The following is a 20,732-nucleotide window of genomic DNA, read 5'->3' on the forward strand; positions in this document are numbered from 1 at the left end:
CACTGCAGCCTCAAATCCTGCGCTCAAAGGATCTTCCTGCCTCAGCCTCCCAAATAGGTGGAACTACAGGCACACACCACCATGCCCAGCTAACTTTTGTTGTTGTTATTGTAGAGATGGGGTCTCGCTATGTTGGCCAGGCTAGTCTTGAATTCCTGGCCACAAACAATTCTTCCACCTCAGCCTCCCAAAGTGTTAGGATTACAGGCAGGAGCCACCACACCTGGAAAGCTCAGTTCTAAACAATGTTAAGTTTGAGTTTACTTTAAAACACCCAAAAATAGGGCCGGGCACCATGGCTCACGCCTGTAATCCCAACACTTTGGGAGGCCGAGGCGGGTGGATCACTTGAGGTCAGGAGTTCGAGACCAGCCTGGCCAACATGATGAAACCCCGTCTCTACTAAAAATACAAAAATTAGCTGGGCACAGTGGTGGGCGCCTATAATCCCAGCTATTCGGGAGGCTGAGGCAGGAGAATCACTTGAACCCAGGAGGCAGAGGTTGCAGTGAGCTGAGATCGCGCCACTGCACTCTAGCCTGGGTGACAGAGCAAGACTCCATCTCAAAAATAAAATAAAATAAAATACAAAAATTAGCTGGAAATCACTTGAACCTGGGAGGTGGAAGTTGCAGTGAGCCGAGATTGTGCCACTGCATTCCAGCCTGGGCAACAGAGCGAAGTTCAAGAGTTTAGAAAAATCTGGGATTAAGGTGTGTTTATGAGTCATTTCCATAAAAATGCATAGCTGAAATGGCCTAGGGAAAAAGTAAACAGCAAGGAGAGTGACGCTAGGACTGAATCTTAAGAAATACCAAATTTAATGGCTGGATAGAAGAGATAAGCCTCCTAAGGAAATACTGGAGCTTCCAGAAAGGTAGAGGAAAGTGAGGACAGGGTTGTGTCCAGGTAAAGGGTGGCACCACAGGAGTGCAGGGCTCCTGTCTCCCTTCAACAGAACTTGCTGAGGCTGACTGGCTGCCTCCAGCTGCTTCCCATATCTTTGGACCTGCCACAGTGCTCATGCCAAGGCCACCCTTCTTCTAGGCTGCTAGAGCCCACAACTGAGCTTGATGGGAGCCATTTCTGCTGAATTGTCCGACAGGGAATCTTTGCCCTGGGGCTCCACACTGGACTGGCTGAGACCACCTCAGAATTGCACTGTAGTGAGAAGCGCTTCCTATTTCCTTTCTTTTCTCTTCCCTTACTCATTCCTGCACTGCAGCTGGAAACTGCCCACCTCTGGCCTTCTAGTTAAGCACAATAATAATGTATCCCCTTGACTCAGGTATTTTTTTACTTAGAAACAAATGCATCCTAACTGACACACCACCCACAAGCTGACAGGAAAGGGCGAGTGTGATGTCCACCAGATGTCAGACTGTAGGGTAGAGAGTTTGTGAAGATTAAAAAAGAAAATATTTTCCTCAGCCAACCACCAAAGGAAAAGATATAAAACAAGAGGCTGGTTTAAAAACAGGAGAATATTTAATCCATCTAAAAATACACATCAGGAAATGAGGGGAATCACAGGAAAATCCTCCACCTCTAACAGAGCGAGGTTACTGGCTTTCTGCTTGCTCCAAGAATCCCAAGGCTTGATGTTTGGAAGAAATTATCTGTTCTTCAACTACTCCCAGATACTCAGACATAAGTTACACACATCCGGAGAAGTGTTCTGCCCTGCTGAAGCTAGATGGAAGCTCGATGCATGGGAGAAAGAGCATCAATCTAGAAAAAAATGATCAAAGAACAACTGAGTGACAGTGTGGGGCCATCCCAGGCAAGTGGGCTCCTGGTGCTCTGGTGTAGCCAGAACCCATACAAGCTGGGCTGGCCTAGGGAGCCCACCAGCCAGCCTGTGTTCAGCTACAGCTTCTGTGTTGTTATTTACCATCATCAGCCACAGCCCTTGGGAGCAAAGCCCTAGACACCTCCTTCAAGCCCCCTGCTGGTTGGTTTCATCATTATCTCGCCTCTTCCAAATCTGTAAGAAATGAAAACACAAACTGAAGTCTAGGAGGCATTCAGTCAACAGACACTTGTCAAATACCTATTCTGTGCCAGGCCATGGACAACTCGTCACCCCATTTACAAATCTGCTATACCCCATTTGGAAATCTGCTACAGTGGCTACAGCCACTGAGGAGAAAAAAGTTATCTCTATAAGGAGAGGTATCACTTTCTTCTTACAAAGCTATGGCTTTTGTCTCAATCTTCCTTCTTTTGCCAGGTACGAGGGCAGTTACATAAAGAGAAGACAGAGATGCTCTGTGCTCCACGGGTCAATCCAATGGAGAGGACAGACAGGCAAAGCGATATGGTCGGCACTAAAACAAACATCAAGTAGAAAGCATTGTGGGGTCACAAAGCTGCCTGGGGCTCTGGGGAGCACTTCGTGGTCGACTTCTAGCCAGCCTCCCTGATGAGTCTAGGTTCTTCCTCCCCGAAACCAGACCGCACACTTCTGCAAAACTAACCTGGCCATAATCACAACTTTCTTTGCTCACTCATACATTTTCTACACTTCCTTATACTTCTTTTCTGAAAATCTCTGCTTGACTTTCAGGGCCATACATTCTGGCCCCAACTCACTACTAAGTATTTCCCAATAGGTACCTGGCCCTCCAACCAAGGTCCTAACTCTATCCCTCTTTCTGCCTTGGCCCACTCCTCTCACTGGCCCCATACCCCACCTATTTGTGGCTCACTAAGCCTGTGGCCAACCCACCTGAATGTAAGCCTCTGACAGCGTGATCATCTGGGGAAGGATGTCAGTCACCTGGAGGTCTTGTAATTCATACCATTTGCCTGTCCCCTGCAGAAAGTATGAAGAGCTGGGTTAGTCTGCTCTCTAAAACCAAAAGGGTGTAGAAGGAAAGGATCATAGCCAAGACTAGAAAAATTAGAAGAACAGCCACTAGACATCATCCAGCAAGAGTCATAAAGAAGAGGGTACATGACTTCTGCTGGGCATGATTCAATTAATAGGACTTTTGGTGTGTCAATCATGGCAAACTCAATTCCTGTTGGGAATTTTTTTTAAGTACTGTTTTTTTGTTTGTTTTGTTGTTTGTTTTGTTTTGTTTTTTGAGACAGGGTCTCACTCTGTCACCCACGCTGGAGTGCAGTGGTGTAATCACAGCTCACTGCAGCCTTGACCCTCTGGACTCAAGTGATCCTCCCCTCAGCCTCCCAGGTAGCTGGAACTACAGGTGTGTGCCACTACAACTGGCTAATTCTTTTTTTAATAGAGATGGGGTCCCACTGTGTTGCCCAGGCTAACTCCTGGTCTCAAAAGATCCTCCCGCCTCAGCCTCCTAAAGTGCTAGGATTATGGGTATGAACCACTGCGCCTGGCTCCTTGAAGTACAATGGAGTCTGAAACACTTCTGTACATCTTTTTAAAAGGAATTTAGTGGACACTAAAGATGAGAAAAGAGGAAGCCGTCTAATCATCACCTATGATGTCTCCTTCCTGCTCAGAAATGACAGACTAGACATTCTCACTTATGAGGTACACAGTGTCAACCACTGAGAGAACCTTAAATATGGACATTCCTGGCTGGGCGCAGGGGCTCACGCCTGTAATCCCAGCATTTTGGGAGGCCGAGGCGGGTGGATCACTTGAGGTCAGGAGTTTGAGACCAGGCTGGCCAACACGGTAAAACCCCGTCTCTACCAAAAATACAAAAATCAGCCAGGCCTGGTGGCAGGTGCCTGTAGGTCCCAGCTACTTGGGAGGCTGAGGCAGAAGAATCACTTGAACCCAGGAGGTGGAGGTTGCAGTGAGCCAAGATCATGCCACTGCACTCCATCCTGGGTGATAGAGTGAGACTCTGTCTTAAAAAAAAAAAAAAAAAAAAAAAAGCAACAGGTCATCAAGAAAAGGTGTCCTTGGTGGACACTGTCTATCACACTAACCTGATTCCTTTGGCCTAAGAAACTAGTGCTACAAATACAGCAAAATGTATCTCACTTCATGCTTCCGTGAACAAGGAAAAAATGTTTCTAGATTAAGGCAGAGGCACCTCTGGCTGCCCACCTGCCTTAACCAACCAAAGTTCTAAGAAATGCCAAAGACCACTATTGTAGAATATAAATATTCCAGATCCTCTGGCTACTACAATAGTTGAGAATATAGGAAACATAAAGAAAGCTCAGGATCACATAAGCAAGTTCCCATTCCTGCTTCAAGGACGAGTTAAGAACATGGGCTTTGAAGCAGAGTACCTGGGTTCAAATCCTAATTCTACTGACTTGAGGTCAATTACTGAAACTCTGAGCCTAGGTCTCCTCCTCTGTAAAAAAGATGATACTGACATCTGTCTTGGAGGTGTGTTTTAATGAAAGAAATGAGATTAATGTACATTAAGTAACTGGCGTACTGCCTAACCACAGTAAAGCACTTGATAAACAGAAGCTAGTTAAGATTAAACCCACAGTTCCAGAAGAGACTAATCAAATGAGAACAATTTATGCTAATAATCTATGTGATATCAAATATATCTCAAGTACATATTTTATCTGTTTTCAGCTTGAGACAAATTCACAACATTTTTAAGATGAAAGGGAGCCTCTAAACCAGTGCTTCGCAAACTTTAATTTCTTACAAATCACAGGGTCATGTTAAAATCCAGGTTCTGATTTAGTAGATTTGAGGGGCCTGAGAGTCTGCATTTCTAACAAGCTGATTTCTAACAAGACTGATGCTGATGTTATTGGTCCAAGGACCCATCCCACTTGGGTGGTAAAGCTCTAGTCTAGGGCAGAGGTTCTCAACCTTGACTGCACATCAGGGTCTCTCAGGGAACTTCAAAACATCAAATGCCAGCCAGGCACGGTGGCTCATACCTATATAATCCCAGCAGTTTCAGAAGCTGAGGCGGGAGGATTGCTTGAGACCAGCATGGGCATCATAGCACAACCCCATCTCAATTAACTTGAAAAACAGAAAAGACATCCACCTCCAGACAATCTAACACAGTCTTTAACCTTAATGCTGACTGATGTTTAGGGCCAGATAATTCTTTGTGACAGGGGCTATCCTTCGTGTTGTAAAATACATACCAACATCCCTGGCCTCTGCCCCAGTTGAAAACCACTATTATAACCAGCCTGGTGTGGTGCCAGGCATTGGGATTTTAAAAAGCTCCCGGTTGGTGCGGTGGCTCACGCCTGTAATCCCAACACTTTGGGAGGCCGAGGCGGGTGGACCACAAGGTCAGGAGTTCAAGACCAGCCTGGCCAAGATACTGAAACCCCGTCTCTACTAAAAATACAAAAACTAGCCAGGCGTGGTGACGGGCGCCTGTAATCTCATAATCCCAGCTATTCGGGAGGCTAAGGCAGAGAACTGCTTGAACCCAGGAGGCAGAGGTTGCAGTGAGCCAAGATCACGCCACTGCACGCCAGCCTGGGCTACAGAGAGAGACACTGTCTCAAAAAAAAAAAAAAAAAAAGCTCCCAAGGTGAGTCCAATGTGTAGCCAAAATTGAGAACCACTGCCTTAAACTAACTACTGACAGCACTGTTACTTGCAGAGTCCCAAAGCCAAGGCCAAGCAAGGACAAACTGAAGGGAGCTGCCCTCTGAGATGCCAAAGAAACAGCTGTTTTTGCCACTCTGTGCCAGGAGACAGTCAGCAGCCACTCACATGATGAAGCACGTGGATCCGGTAGGAGCCCTCGGAGGGCTTGCCGTCATGCACGATGTTGGCAATGAGGTCATAGGTGGTATTCTTGTGTACTGCTTGTACTTCTTCAGACAAGTATTCTCTCAGATCCACATTTCTGTTAATGGTGAAAATAAAGCCGGAATAATCAAACAAAGGCTGTGAGGTTAAGGAAACTGTCCTACACAAACGGACCACTAAGTTGTTCAGCCCTATTTTAGGACCCTTGGTCTGGGTAGGCCTGCAGAGTCAAGAAGGTCCAGCTGTGTTAGAATTCACAAAATATGCCAAAATGAATGACAGGGTTACACAGCTTCCCATATGATTAAAAAAAAAAAAAAAAAAAAAGAATGACAGGCAGTGGCTCATACCTATAATCCCAACACTTTGAGAGGTCAAGGTAGGACTGCTTGAGCCCAGGAGTTCAAGGCCAGCCTGGGCAATGTAGTGAGACCCCTACAAAAAAAAAAAAAATTAGCCAGGCATGGTGGTACATGCATGTGGTCCTAGCTATTCAGGAGGCTGAGGTGAGAGGATCACTTGAGCCCAGGAGATTATGGCTAAAGTGAGCCAGGACCACACTATTGCACTCCAGCCTGGACGACAGTGAGACCCTGTCTCAAAAAACCCCCAAAAAGAAGAAGAACTTTCAAATAGTTAAAAAGGAAAATGCATAGACAGTTAACAAGAATATTAAGAGACTATTTTAAATACATAATTTTAGGAAAAATATATCATTTTGGAGTCTACAAATACTTATAAAAACTTAAACAATACAAGGTAAAATAAAAAAAAGACATTGCATCATAAAAGTTGTCTGAGTGCTACCACTCATCACATGAAACAAAACCGTGTTGTCACTGGAAGAGTTCACAAGAAACAGCTAATGGTGGCCACGTCCAGTTATATATCTCCCTTTGAAGTTAGACTGTGAACATATTAACTGTTCAAAATTACAGAGTTTAAAATGTAAACCATGCGGTAATAAACAAACATACAACTTTGTTATAATTATTGTATGTAGCTTTCTATGTATTGGTGACAGCTATTTGTTTCTACAGACTGACAGTGTCCCATATATGATGCAGTCAGACTGCAATAAATATTCACTGTTAAGAAAATGGAGGCCAGGCACGGTGGCTCATGCCTGTAATCCCAACACTTTGGGAGGCCGAGGCGGGCAGACTGCCTGAGCTCAGGAGTTCGAAACCAGCCTGGGTAACATGGTGAAACCCTGCCTCTACTAAAGTACAAAAAAAAAAATTAGCCGGGCGTGGCGGCGTGCACCTGTAGTCCCAGCTACTCGGGAGGCTGAGGCAGGAGAATTGCTTGAACCCAGGAGGCGGAGGTTGCAGTGAGCCGAGATAACGCCACCGCACTCCAGCCTGGACAACAGAGCGAGACTCCATCTCCCACAAAAAAAAAAAAAAAAAAAAAAAGATGAGAGTCCTGAGTCCATGTGAGCTCTAGACAGCCAACCTGCCTTCCTGCTGCTAAAAGCTGACTTCTCATTTTATTTTCTCTTCAGCCTGAACAAAAGCTGACTAGACTTGTCTGAATGAGTATCAGAGAAGTCTTTTTTTGTTTTTTTGAGACAGAGTCTCGCTCTGTCGCCCAGGCTGGAGTGCAATGGTGCTATCTCAGCTCACTGCAAGCTCTGACTCCCGGGTTCATGCCATTCTCCTGCCTCAGCCTCCCGAGTAGCTGGGACTACAGGCGCCCACCACCACGCCTGGCAAATTTTTTGTATTTTTCATAGAGACGGGGTTTCACCGTGTTAGCCAGGATGGTCTCGATCTCCTGACCTCGTGATCCGCCCGCCTTGGCCTCCCAAAGGGCTGGGGTTACAGGCGTGAGCCACTATGCCTGGTCCAGAGAAGTCTTTATACTCAAGATTTCATGACTGAACCAAAACTCTCCATGTGGCAAAAGAGAAATACTACGTTTAATCATTTTGTGCTAGTAAATAAGAAAAGGAGCGAACTATTCATTTTTTTTTTTTTTTTTTTAGTAGAGACAAGGTCTTGCTATGTTGTCCAGGCAGGTCTCAAACTCCTGAGCTCAAGCAATTCTCCCACCTCGGCCTCCCAAAGTGATGACATTACAGATGTGAGCCACTGCGCCCAGCCTAAAAGAGCAAACTATACTCATCTCCCAACCACAGCAACAGACCAGTTAAGAGAATGGCTAATTACCTGAAAGTGAAACTTTAAACCTGCCCTCAAAAATCTCTATCTCCAAATAAGCAGAGGGTGCCTAATCACTATAAGTCTGATAACTCTCTGACAAAAAGAGGATGTGTTATGAATAAAACATAGAAGACAGGTATGAAAAAGATCCTTTTCAAGAAGTATCGACAATGAAATGATCCAGAATTGTATTACTCGAAGTAATTACAGCACATAAAATAATGAAAGTGCAAGTTTCCAGAATTAGTCACAATTTGATGTTCTCTAAAAGACTGCCTAGTTAAGAAGCAATCTTTTTAACTTCTCCGAAGTAAGCTTTCTGAAGGACAAACTTTTATATTGGGCCTACTCTAGGCCCATAAAAGAAACCAATGGGGCAAGGAAATTTCTGTGGCAACTGAGCAGGAAGTACCATTGATACACAGTCTTCCTCCCTCTGGAGCTGCCCTTGGAATCCAGACTGCCCCTACCTACCAGGAACAGACAGGTGACTGGCAATTCACAAGAGGCTAGTGCCAAAATAAAACCTTGATGCACGGACTTTCGAAGAAAGCACCTCTGTCATCCTACTCAAGGAGGCAGAGAACAAACCTCCATGTCCCCCCATTTAATTCTACTGTCTCACAAACAAGATGCTAGTGCAGAAAAGTGTGGGAAAAGAGAAAAAGAAATTCCCCTGTAATTCTCAACTGCAAATGTTCTCTCTCCTCACCCTCCATGGTTCTAAGAGTCCTGGCAATACTATAATAAGACGTTACACCTGGACAAACCCCTAGGGCTCAGGCCCATTTACTCCAAGCCTCTCATTTTATCTATGAGAGAACATATCCAGAAAACATGCAAACTATGGGTCTGAGCCCACCACTAAGACAGCCTAAAACTCAGGCCTCTTAATTTTAGATATTACCTTCTTAAACGCTACATAGAATTTAAAACTGACACTATTTTTTTTTTTGCACAGTCACACTCTGTCACCCAGGCTGGAGGGCAGTGACATCATCTCAGCTCACTGCAGCCTCAATCTCCAAGGTTCTAGCAATCCTCCTGCCTCAGCCCCTCAAGTAGCTAGGACTGCAGGTGTGCACCACCACATCTGGCTAATTCTTTGTATTTTTTTGTAGAGACGGGGTTTTGCCATGTTGCCTAGGCTGGTCTTGAACTCCTGAGCTCAAGCAATCCATCTGCCTTGGCCTCCCAAAGTGCTGGGATTACAGGCGTGAGCCACCACACCCGGCCCAACATCTTCTCAGTGTGAAAAACCTTGTCTCTTGAGAACTGAAAACCAAGAGTCTACCCCCAAAAGGATCTTGCAGAAGTTTTCTGAGTTAGAAGAAAGCAAACTAAATTCATCTAGTACAACTCTAGTGTGCAAAAAGTGTGATGGCCAGCAAATAGATGGGCAGACCCTCACTACTCAGGACATCTTCCAAACCAGGCAGAATCCTACCTGTCCTATCCTACTTGCATCATTTCTTCTTCTCTATGCAGGAGGACTATAATTTCCAGCTAGCAACAGGAGAGAAGATAAAATAGGGATTGCCTCCCAGTAAACATCCACCTTTTGTGGTCCCTGAAATAAGTGTATCCTTCCAATAAAAACTCTTATCTACTGTAGGTAGGCTCTGTTCCTTGTAATCCCCAACTAAGACAGTCCAAAATTAATACTGGTAAAAACACAAGAGAAGAAATCCAGGTTGACTCCCCATGAGAAAAGTGAGGCAGGATGTTACTTACGTAATAGGGAAATTGACAATAGTTGGATTCTTCTCAACAAAGAAGTTGTTCTTAGTGAATCTCTTGATACAAAAGATTAGATATGGAGGCAGCTTGGTAAGCTGGAAGCGCTTCAGAAAGTTCTCCTTGTAAGTCTTATATTCCTATAGAAAGAAGAGAAAATTCTCAAATTAGTGCTGAAGTTCAGTAGTATTAGAGCAGGGGCATGAGTTTTTCATTTCAGTTTTCTAAAATACAATTTTGCCTCACACTTAAGTTCACAAGACTCCTGGTCCCAGAAATTATATATGAGGCTTAGGATGTGCAGTTTGGCTAAGGCTGTTTAAAAAAAAAAAAAGGCCAGGCCTGATGGCTCACACCTATAATCCTATCACTGTAGGAGGCCGAGGCAGGGGGATCACTTGAAACTGGGAGGTGGAGATTGCAGTGAGCCGAAATCATGCCACTGAACTCCAGCCTGGGTGACAAGAGCAAAACTCTGTCTTGAAAAGAAAATGAAAAAGTCGAGCGAGGAAGGATAAGTATAGGCAGGGCAGGTGTGTTAATGGGCTACCTTCTCAGTGATGCCATTGAACTTGGCCAGGATGTTGAAGAGTGGCACTTGGGGAATGATGAGCTGCTCCTTCTCGTCCTTGTAGAGGGGGGCAGTAGGAAGGTCCAGCGTCAGGTACATAAAAGTGGACTCCACCATCGTCTCCTGGTACTCGTCATTATGGAGCAACTGCTCTTTTTCTTCTGCTGGCTAGAAATGAATGAGAAGAAAAGAGAGGAAAGGAGTGTGAGGGGTACAGGAACAAACACAGCACCAATGTTTCACTACGCTGACATTTCCGTCATCTGAAAGAACAAAGAGAAGTGCCTGAGAGATTGGGCAGTTTGGCATGCACCATCTGGTTAGATTAACTTAAGAACCAACAGGTTTCCTTCTTTAAAGAGATTTTGTTTATATACCAGACTATCTAAAAAGCTCTGAGGCCAACTGTGATGGCTCACAGCTATAATCTTAACACTTTGGGAGAAAAAGGTGAGAGGATTGCTTGAGTCCAGGACTTCGATACCAGCCTGGGCAACACAGTAAGACTCCATCTCTACAAAAAATAAAAAATTGGCTGGGCACGATGGCTCACACCTGTAATCCCAGCACTTTGGGAGGCCGAGGCAGGTAGATCACCTGAGGTCGGGAGTTCAAGACCAACCTGACCAACATGGAGAAACCCCATCTCTACTAAAAATACAAAATAAGCCAGGCGTGGTGGTGGCGCCTATAATCCTAGCTACTTGGGAGGCTGAGGCAGGAGAATCACTTGAACTTGGGAGGCAGAGGTTGCGGTGAGCCAAGATCGTGTCATTGCACTCCAGCCTGGGCAACAAGAGTGAAACTCTGTCTCAATAAAATAAATAAATAAATAAAAATAAAAATAAAAAATTAGCCCGGTGTGGTGGTGTGCATCTATAGTCCCAGCTTCTGGGGAGGCTGAGGTGGGAGGATCACTTGAGCAGGGGAGGTTGAGGCTGCAGTGAACCATAATCAAGCCACTACAACTCAGCCTGAGTGACAGAGTGAGATCTTGTCTCAGAAAGAAAAAAAAAATCCATTAAAAAAAGAAAGAAAGTGGGCCGGGCACGGTGGCTCATGCCTGTAATCCCAGCACTTTGGGAGGCCAAGGCAGATGGATCACCTAAGGTCAGGAGTTTGAGACCAGCCTGACCAACATGGTAAAACCTCCTCTCTACTAAAAACAGAAAAATTAGCCAGGCGTGGTGGCACATGCCTGTAATCCTAGCTACTTAGGAGGCTGAGGCAGAAGAACTGCTTGAACCCGGGAGGTGGAGGTTGCAATGAGCCGAGATCATGCCATTGCACTCCAGACTGGTCAACAAGAGCAAAACTCCATCTCATAAAAGAAAAGCTCTAAGACCATCTAGGAAGCTTAGCTGAGGGCCAGGCACAGTGACTCATGCCTGTAATCCCAACAGTTTGGGAGGCCGAGGCAGGCAGATCACCTGAGGTCAGGAGTTCGAGACCAGCCTGGACCAACATGGTGAAGCCCCACCACTACTAAAAATACAAAATTAGCCGGGCGTGGTGGCAAGCGCCTGTAATCGCACCTACTCAGGAGGCTAAGGCAGGAGAATCGCTTTAACCCAGGACGTAGAGGCTGCAGTGAGCTGAGATGGCGCCACTGCACTCCAGCCTTGGCAACAGAGGGAGACTGCCTAAGAAAAACAAAAAGAAAGCTTAGCGGAGCTTTCTGAAAAAACACAGCAGCACCACCTAGTGGCCAGAACACTTAAACCAGCAGAGTACATCCAACCACTAAACTACCAAACTGAAAAAGCTGCCACTAGTTAAGTGCTTTGTTGAACCTCTTCATGGGGCAAGCAGGCTTGTCAGTTCTCTAAGCATCTCTTCATCTCCCCTAAGTCCCCTCATGCAATATAAATCAGTCCAAGACCCAGGCTCAACTAACTCACCAGATCAGGATGGGGAAGCTTTTTAGTGAAGATCCTCATGGACCCCTGGAAAACATCAGTCACAATAGCTGCACAAACAGGAAGCAAGAGACAAATTCTGTGAGGATGGAAAACATGTCTAAAATATATTTCCAGCTTCTAAATTTCTGAAATAAACCAGCATCTTCCAGCAAAAGACCCAGAGCTCTCACTAAACACAGAAGTTTCGTTTTGTACCATATACCACCAGGGTACCTTTATAATTATTTGTGTAAATAATTACTTTATTTCTCTTAAGACAACTTTTTATTCTCCATCACAGGGCCTGGTCCATAAAAGAAAAGGTAAATGTGTTCAAAATGAAGGAATGACTTACAGAGCCCGGTGGTACATGAATTACAAAAAAATTCACAAGCAAAACAAGGTACAGCCAAGGAACTTCCCATAACCATAAGCTACTTTTAAAGGGAGACAATGTCCAAACTGTAATGAAGACAAGAGGACAATGACAGACGAAGACATGGGCCAGAACAGGATCAAAGCAACAAGAAAGCACAACCAAGTTCTAGAATCCTGCCAAGACGCAAGTTAGAGAGCTCAGAGGGTTAACACAGGCTGAAGACACCTGGTAGAGACGGCAGAGCGATCCAGTGGGGAAAGCAACAGGCCACAATCCCACATCAAGACACCATCACATCTATAATCCTAGCACTTTGGGCAGATCACCTGAGGTCAGGAGTTTGAGACCAGCCTGGCCAACATGGTAAAATCCCATCTCTACTAAAAATACAAAAACTAGCTGGGCGTGGTAGCAGGTGCCTGTAATCCTAGCTACTCTTGGGAGACTTAGGGAGGAGAACTGCTTGAACCTGGGAGATGGAGGCTACAGTGAGCTGAGACCGTGCCACTGCACTCCAGCCTAGGTGACAGAGCAAGACTCTGTCTCAAAATATATATAAAATAAAATATCATTGGTACTATAACCATATTCTAGCAAAAACTATGGAGAGGGGCCTGTTCAGAAAGAACATTTAGTTTATCCATAACATAGATACTACTCTACCCCAGATAAACAGTTAACAAAAGAATGGGAAGTTGCCTCAGCCTCCTAAGTCGCTGGGACTACAGGCACATGCCACCACACCCGAATAACTTTTGTATTTTTGGTAGAGATGGGGTTTCGCCATGTTGGCCAGGCCGGTCTCAAACTCCTGACCTCAGGTGATCCACCCATCTCGGCCTCTCAAAGAGCTGGGATTATAGGCATGAGCCATTGCGCCCGGCCGCAAAGTTTTTTAAAAGGGAACAAAAGAACTCCTTTTTATAAGTAAATGACTTACTCTTCTTTTTCTTCTTTGTGCCCCCCAGAGCTGAGTGCAGAGCATTCAGAAACCAAGACAGAAAGTCGACTCCATCCCCTGGAAAAAAAGGAAGGGTGGAAAACGTTGAAGTTAAGTGGCATTAGAGTTAACTTAAACCATGCACTGGTTGGCATTCCTGGTTCTCCCCCTTCCTCTCTGGCCATGCCATCCCATCCCAATTCCCGTGCATCCTCCTCTATCTGATCATTAAATGCTGGCACTCCTCAAGGTCAAGCTCTAACTCCTCCGATCTTGACTCTCTCCATAGGCTCTCTGATTCATACCAGGACTGTATTGCATCACTCAGTGATGACCAAAACAAATGAATATGACCTTTTAACATCCACTTTTCTCCAGAGTGAGCTCAGACTTCCTTCTTCCCTTCTGCAGCTCATGAAGATTCCTGTCTTTTGGGAAAGTGACTAGCACCCAGACTGAGAAGGCATACAGAACAAGGGGTTCTGGAAACAAGCAGATTGACAATATTCCATGAAAATGCTGTCTACGGAGCCTGCCACTCAAGACGTTTTCAGGGATAGTGGCTACTATTTTTTTTTTTTTTTTTTTTTTGAGACAGAGTCTCGCTCTGTCGCCCAGGCTGGAGTGCAGTGGCATGATCTCAGCTCATTGCGACCTCTGCCTCCCAGGTTCAAGAGATTCTCCCACCTCAGTCTCCTGAGTAGCTGGAATTACAGGAGCCTGCTATCACGCCCAGCTAATTTTTGTATTTTTAATAGAGACGGGGCTTCACCATGTTGGCCAGGCTGGTCTCGAACTCTTGACCTCAAGTGATCCTCCCGCCTCAGCCTCCCAAAGTGCTGGGATTACAGGCATGAGCCACTGCGCCCAGCCAGATAATGGCTTCTTTCTCATCAACTAAGATTTGCTTCTATTTAGTTCCTCTTTGCTCACGCAATTAAAATCTCAAAGACTATAGTATATCTTCCTGAACTTCATTTCCCTAAACCCAGAGGCCTCTGACAACTCCATAGAATGATTTTCTTTTTATTCCCTGTACACAGAATGCTTTTAGGTGACAACAAACTACCACAGCAAGAAACACTTCACACATCTGAACACTCATAACCTACTAGGTCTCAGAGATGGAGAAAATTATGTTTATGTGACATCATAACTATCATAGCCAACAGTGGTATAAGAGAAGAAACCAGACACATTCATTCTCAGGGTACCCTGATTTTTCTGCAACTCTACAACCCAATTATGCCTTAACTTTCCAAGCTGCCAAAAGCTCACAGGCCCCACTATCCACCTTCAGGCCATAAGTCACCTGTGGAACACAGTGAATGCTGACACTGATCCATCCATCCATTCATGGTCCACAAAAAAATCATTCTCAACACAAATCTCTTCCTTTCTTGCAGCCTTAATATAAAACCCTGGGAGCTCAGGGAGTTGGTCCAGAAACAGAAATGTCCCTATAAACACAAGATAACCTAGCCACCTAGTTCTTGGGAATTAGATGGTCCTACAAAGCACACAAACAGTCTGTCACCTGTTGAGAAGGGTGAGGCACCCAGATTTTTTTTTTCCCGACACAGCGTCTCGCTCTGTCGCCCAGGCTGGAGTGCAGTGACGCAATCTCAGCTCACTGCAAGCTCTGCCTCCCAGGCCCAAGGAATCCTTCCACCTCAGTTTCCCAAGTAGCTGGGACTACAGGGGTGTGCCATCATGCCCGGTTAACTTTTACATTTTTTGTTGAGAGGGAGTCTCACTATGTTCCTCAGGCTGGTCTTGAACTCTTGGGCTCAAGCAGTCCTCCCACTTCGGCCTCCCAAAGTGCTGGGATTACAGGCATCAGCAAGCGTGCCTGGCCCCAGATTAAGATTTCATTGGCCATGTTGTAACCAACCCAAAGTGTATCTTATTTCCTACTAATCCTGAAACAAGTGCTCCATGGGCCCCATTCCTTACCACCTTGATTCCTCCTATTTCTCTTTAAGTACCAGAGACCCTTAAAAGCCACTACTTGACGTCCCCTCTAAGTCAATCCTCAGCCAGAATAATGTTTTTCTTTTTATTTTACAGACAGAGGTCTCACTCTGTTGCCCAGGCTGGAGTACAGTGGGATGAACATGGCTCACTGCAGCCTCTACCTCCTAGGCCCAAGCGATCCTCCAACCTCAGCCTCTCAAGTAGCTGGACTACAGGTACACGCCACCATGCCTGGGTAATTTTTAAAAATTTTTTGTAGATACAGGGTCTCACTATGTCGTGCAGGATGGTCTCTAACTCCTGGGCTCAAGTGATCCACCCACCTTGACCTTCCGAAGTGCTAGGATTACAGGTGTGAGTGACCATGCCCAGCCAGAATAATGTTTTAAAAACAAATTCATAAGTCTGATGTCACATCTTTGTTAAAAGCCTTCAATAAGGCCATGCACGGTGGTTCACGCCTGTAATCCCAGCACTTTGGGAGGCCGAGGCGGGTGGATCACCTGAGGTGAGGAGTTCGATACCAGCCTGACCAACGTGGTGAAACCCCGTCTCTACTAAAAATACCAAAAAATTAGCCAGGTATGGTGGTAGGTGCCTGTAGTCCCAGATACTCGGGAGGCTGAGGTGGGAGAATCGCTTGAACCAGGGAGACAGAGGTTGCAGTGAGCCAAGATCACACCACTGCACTCAGCCTGGGCAACAGAGTGAGACTCTATCTCAAAAAAAAAAACAAAAAAACAAAAAGACAAAAAAACCTTCAATGACTCCAACTATTTTCAGGATATAATCCAAACTCCTTATGGTAGCTTATAAAGCAGGCCATCTGGTCCCTCCCTCAGGATCTACACCTTGGCTCTCCACTGACCCCAAGAGGCCAAGGGTCCAGCTACTGGCAGTCTCTGACTATGCCAGGCACTTTTCTCTTCTGCCCACCATGTCCTCTCTACCTAGAATGCCCACTCCCCATCCCAATCTGCCTCCACCTCCACCTAAAACTCAGGGTCTCTTCCTCCACTCTGATCTCTGATCTACCTCTCACATGTTCAGTTGAGGGGGTCCTTACTCCATGCTCCCCTCCCATAGCACAGCACTTAACATCTGTAATTACCTTTTCTTAAAAAAGATAGTTGAGCCGGGCGTGGTGGCTCACGCCTGTAATCCCAGCACTTTGGGAGGCTGAGGCAGGCGGATCACAAGGTCAGGAGATCAAGACCAGCCTGGCCAACATGGTGAAACCCCGTCTCTACTAAAAATACAAAAAATTAGCCGGGCGTGGTGGCAGGCGCCTGTAGTCCCAGCTACTTGGGAGGCTGAGGCAGGAGAACGGCGTGAACCTGGCAGGTGGAGCTTGCAGTGAGCCGAGATCGCACCACTGCACTCCAGCCTGGGCAACAGAGCAAGACTCCATCTCAAAAAAAAAAAAAGATAGTTGAAATTTGCTTATTGATTTTTAAAGACAGGGTCTTCCTCCGTTCCCCAGATGGAGTGCAGTGGTGTGATCATAGCTCACTGTAGCCTTGAACTCCTGGGCTCAAGCAATACTCCTGCCTCAGCCTCCGAAGTAACTCAGACCACAGGCTTGTGTCAGCACACTCAACCTTTCTACATAACTATTTCCCCACCAGACTGGGAGTTCTTCAAAGAGAAAAATCGTGTTTCTTATCCCTGCTGCTCTAAAACCTAGCACCATGAGTGAATGCTGAATAAACTAATATGGATGCTAGAGGATACCACATGAGATTCAGGTACTAAGTTACACTGTCCGCTTTACTCATAAGACAGTAACAAATTGGGTTTGGAGAGAAAAAAACAGTCAAAATAGTTCATCAGAGGCCGGGCGCAGTGGCTCACACCCGTAATCCCAGCACTTTGGGAGGCCGAAGCGGGTGGATCACTTGAGGTCAGGAGTTTGAGACCAGCCTGGCCAACATGGTGAAACCCCCTCTCTACTAAAAATACAAAAATTGGCTGGGCATGTTGGCGGGCACCTGTAATCCCAGCTACTTGGGAGGCTGAGGCAGGAGAATCACTTGAACCCAGGAGGCAGAGGTTGCAGTGAGCAGAGATCACACCACTGCACTCCAGCCTGGGCAATGGAGCAAGATTCAGTCTCGAAAAAACAAACAAAACAAAACAAAAATATCATCAGAATACCCTAATGTGGGACACGAAAAAATGAGGATACGTGACAGGTGTTTAATAAAAGCTAGTGTCTTTCCCAGCCTCCTGGTATTTCCCTAAGCCATACAGTTTAATTTACCAAATAAGACCGACTTTCTATTTAGCTAGAATCTCCTGGGACTCTTAGCAGGGCAGATTAGTCAGAGAAGAATGAGGAACCTAACCACACTATCCACTGGACACTCCTGGCTACTCTCAAGATTCACTGCAGCTGGGGACAGTGGCTCATGCCTGTAATCATAGCTACTTGAAGCTGAGGCAAGAGGATCCTTTGAGTCCAGAAGTTCAAGGCTGCAGTGAGCTACAAGTCCCGCCACTGCACTCCAGCCTGGGCAAAAGAGCAAGACTGTCTCCTAAAAAAAAAAAAAAAAAAAAAAACGGCCAGGCGCAGTGGCTCATGCCTGTAATCCCAGCACTTTGGGAGGCCGAGTAGGGTGGATCAAGAGATCAGGAGTTCGAGATCAGCCCGGCCAACACAGTGAAACCCCGTCTCTGCTAAAAATACAAAAATTAGCCAGGCGTGGTGATGCGTGCCTATAGTCCCAGCTACTTGGGAGGCTGAAGCGGGAGAATCGCTTGAACCCTGGAGGTGGAGGTTGCAGTGAGCTGAGACCATGCCATTGTACTCCAGCCTGGGTGACAGAGTGAGACTCCATCTCAAAAAAAAAAAAATTCACTGCCAAGTGGAAATAAATTTGTTCATCAAACTAGTTTTGTTGTCCTGAAACATGAATGACTTGTTCTTACCTTGTTTGGTGATCTGAAAAGTCTTCTTACTGCAAAGTACAACCGCCTGAAGCATCTCATGGGGAGACACATGTGCCTTGAAATTTCGAGGGTTCCAGAGCTTTCTCATCAGCTCTCCAAAACGCTGGACCAACAAGAACATGATATCCCCTGGAGGACGTTTGATGTTCTTATAATTGTCTTCTTCCAGAAAGTAGTTCCGGAGAGGAGGAACATTAGATAGAGCCTGAAAATCAAACACTCCAATTAACCCAAAGCCCCTTTGTAGGACCCCTTGAGCCAAGCTCTTCCAACTAAAGTTCTCCTAATAGAATCTTGTGATGTGCCTGTGATAGCCTTACAGAGCCAAAAGTAAATGGACCCTTGGAGAATCCTATCCAGGCTCACATCACAGAAACATCATTAACATTAGGTTTCATATGAACTCCAGTTCTGCAGACACTTTGCTGATGTGGATACCACAAAGAAGGTTAAAACAAAACAAAACACAGGTATTCAAATCTCTATCAACTTATTCAACAATTTCCTTTTATTACTCTAATTATGCTGTGACAATACTAAATTCATAAGGCAGAAGGCTAAAATCCAAATACTCTTTCCTTCATCATCCATTTTGGCTGAAGCAAAAATAACTACCTAGGAAACATAGTTCTCCCATCTCTCAACTCCACACTAAAATAATATGAAAATTACCTTAAAATTTGATGTTTTCCCATACTAAAACCATATAATTGTACATAAAAGTAAATATAGGGAGCTGTGAGGACGCAAAGGTGTAAGAATGACACAATGATCTTTGGGGACTTGGGGGAAAGAGTGTGGGGGGTGGTGAGGGATAGAAGACTACACATTGGGTACAATATAAACTGCTCAGGTGATGGGTGACCAAAATCTTAGAAATCACCACTAAAGAACTTATTCATGTAACCAAAAACCACCTGTTCCCCAAAAACCTATTGAAATTTTTTTTTTTATTTTTGGAGACAGAGTGTTGCTCCGTTCCCCAGGCTGGAGTGCAGTGGCACAATCTTGGCTCACTGCAACCTCTGCCTCCAGGCTTCAAGCAATTCTCATGCCTGAGCCACCATGCACAGCCGAAATTTTTTTTAAAAAGTAAATATACTCTGTTATGATGGAAAATGGTCGGCCAGGCGAGGTGGCTCATGCCTGTAATCCCAGCACTTTGGGAGGCCGAGGTGGGAGGATCACCTGAGGTCAGGAGTTCAAGACCAGCCTGGCCAACATGGTGAAACCCCCCGTCTCTACTAAAAATACAAAAATTAGCCGGGCATGGTGGCACACGCCTGTAATCCCAGCTACTCAGGAGGCTGAGGCAGAAGAATCACTTGAACCCGGGAGGCGGAGGTTGCAGTGAGCCAAGATGGCACCATTGCACTCCAGCCTAGACAACAAGAGCAAAACTCCGTCTCCAAAAAAAAAAAAAGAGAGAGAAAATGGTGAAAAGGTTTAGGACAATAAAAACAAATTGGATCTCATTAAGCAGAAAGATAAAAACTAGCCATATTAGTTTCAGGAAGAAACACAGGCTCATTAGCCTGAGCTATAAAACTGGGAGGAGGGGTCTGGGCGTGATGGTTCACGTCTATAATCCCAGCACTCTGGGAGGCCAAGGTGGGCAGATCACTTGAGGTCAGGAGTCCAAGACCCGCCAGGCCAACATGGTGAAACCGTCTCTACTAAAAATACAAAATTAGCTGGGTGTGGTGGTGAGTGCCTGCAATTCCAGCTTCTCGGGAGGCTGAGGCAGGAGAATCACTTAGACCCAGGAGGCAGAGGTTGCAGTAAGCCAAGATCACGCCATTGCACTCCAGCCTGGGCAAAAAGAGCGAAATTCCATCTCAAAAAAACAAAACAAAACGAAACTGGGAGGAAGAGGACCAAAGACACCCTAACTAAAAATGCAGTATCCCCACAGGTCCCTCCCGACCAGCACTGTGCTTACCATGAACACACTTCTTTCTTAAACAAGGTCATCTATTCAGGGAGTCAGCTAGAAGTGTTTCTGCTAAATGTAATAACCCAGGCATCTCTAAGGAAGACAACTCAGAACACAGAGAGCACTTTAACCACAGAGGAGATTAGGAAAGCCCCGACAAGCTAAGCTCAGCTAAAGAAACAAGGACTTCCTGTTTGTAGAATAATTACTAAAAAGAGAGATTCACTCTCAAAACAAGAGGATGGATAAAGTTTATCCTAATTCTCAATAGTCTATCTTGTGGAGAAAGGTTGCACTCTGGCCTCAGCAACAATGCAAATAATATTGAGCATCCTCAGAGAGGAATTATCCACCCTCCAGATGGATGACCTGGTCCAGTCAACCCTATTTTAGTGGAAACATCATCATACAGGGTTTGTTCATCCATTTAGTTTTTATAAAGAGACCTTCCTACGCAATCTAAAATTCATCAGAAA

General features: G+C 45.4%; 1 protein-coding gene across 2 annotated transcripts in view; it reads right to left on the reverse strand.

Moving 5' to 3' along the window:
• Positions 1 to 1,466: 1,466 nt before the first annotated feature.
• The window catches only part of USP39 (ubiquitin specific peptidase 39), a 44,562-nt gene continuing 25,296 nt past the window's right edge, over positions 1,467 to 20,732 (reverse strand). For both annotated transcript variants that reach the window (XM_054475390.2, XM_054475388.2), the window contains exons 6-14: positions 18,300 to 18,525; positions 13,392 to 13,469; positions 12,073 to 12,140; positions 10,151 to 10,339; positions 9,598 to 9,740; positions 5,657 to 5,792; positions 2,732 to 2,818; positions 1,895 to 1,987; positions 1,467 to 1,731 (exon numbers count right to left, since the gene is read on the reverse strand). In XM_054475390.2, coding sequence (XP_054331365.1) covers positions 1,940 to 1,987; positions 2,732 to 2,818; positions 5,657 to 5,792; positions 9,598 to 9,740; positions 10,151 to 10,339; positions 12,073 to 12,140; positions 13,392 to 13,469; positions 18,300 to 18,441 — 891 coding nt within the window. In that variant the 5' untranslated portion in view covers positions 18,442 to 18,525 and the 3' untranslated portion in view covers positions 1,467 to 1,731; positions 1,895 to 1,939. The remainder of the gene's footprint in view (positions 1,732 to 1,894; positions 1,988 to 2,731; positions 2,819 to 5,656; positions 5,793 to 9,597; positions 9,741 to 10,150; positions 10,340 to 12,072; positions 12,141 to 13,391; positions 13,470 to 18,299; positions 18,526 to 20,732) is intronic.

Source organism: Pongo pygmaeus, chromosome 12 (assembly GCF_028885625.2).
Source record: "Pongo pygmaeus isolate AG05252 chromosome 12, NHGRI_mPonPyg2-v2.0_pri, whole genome shotgun sequence".
Lineage (NCBI taxonomy): Eukaryota > Metazoa > Chordata > Mammalia > Primates > Hominidae > Pongo > Pongo pygmaeus.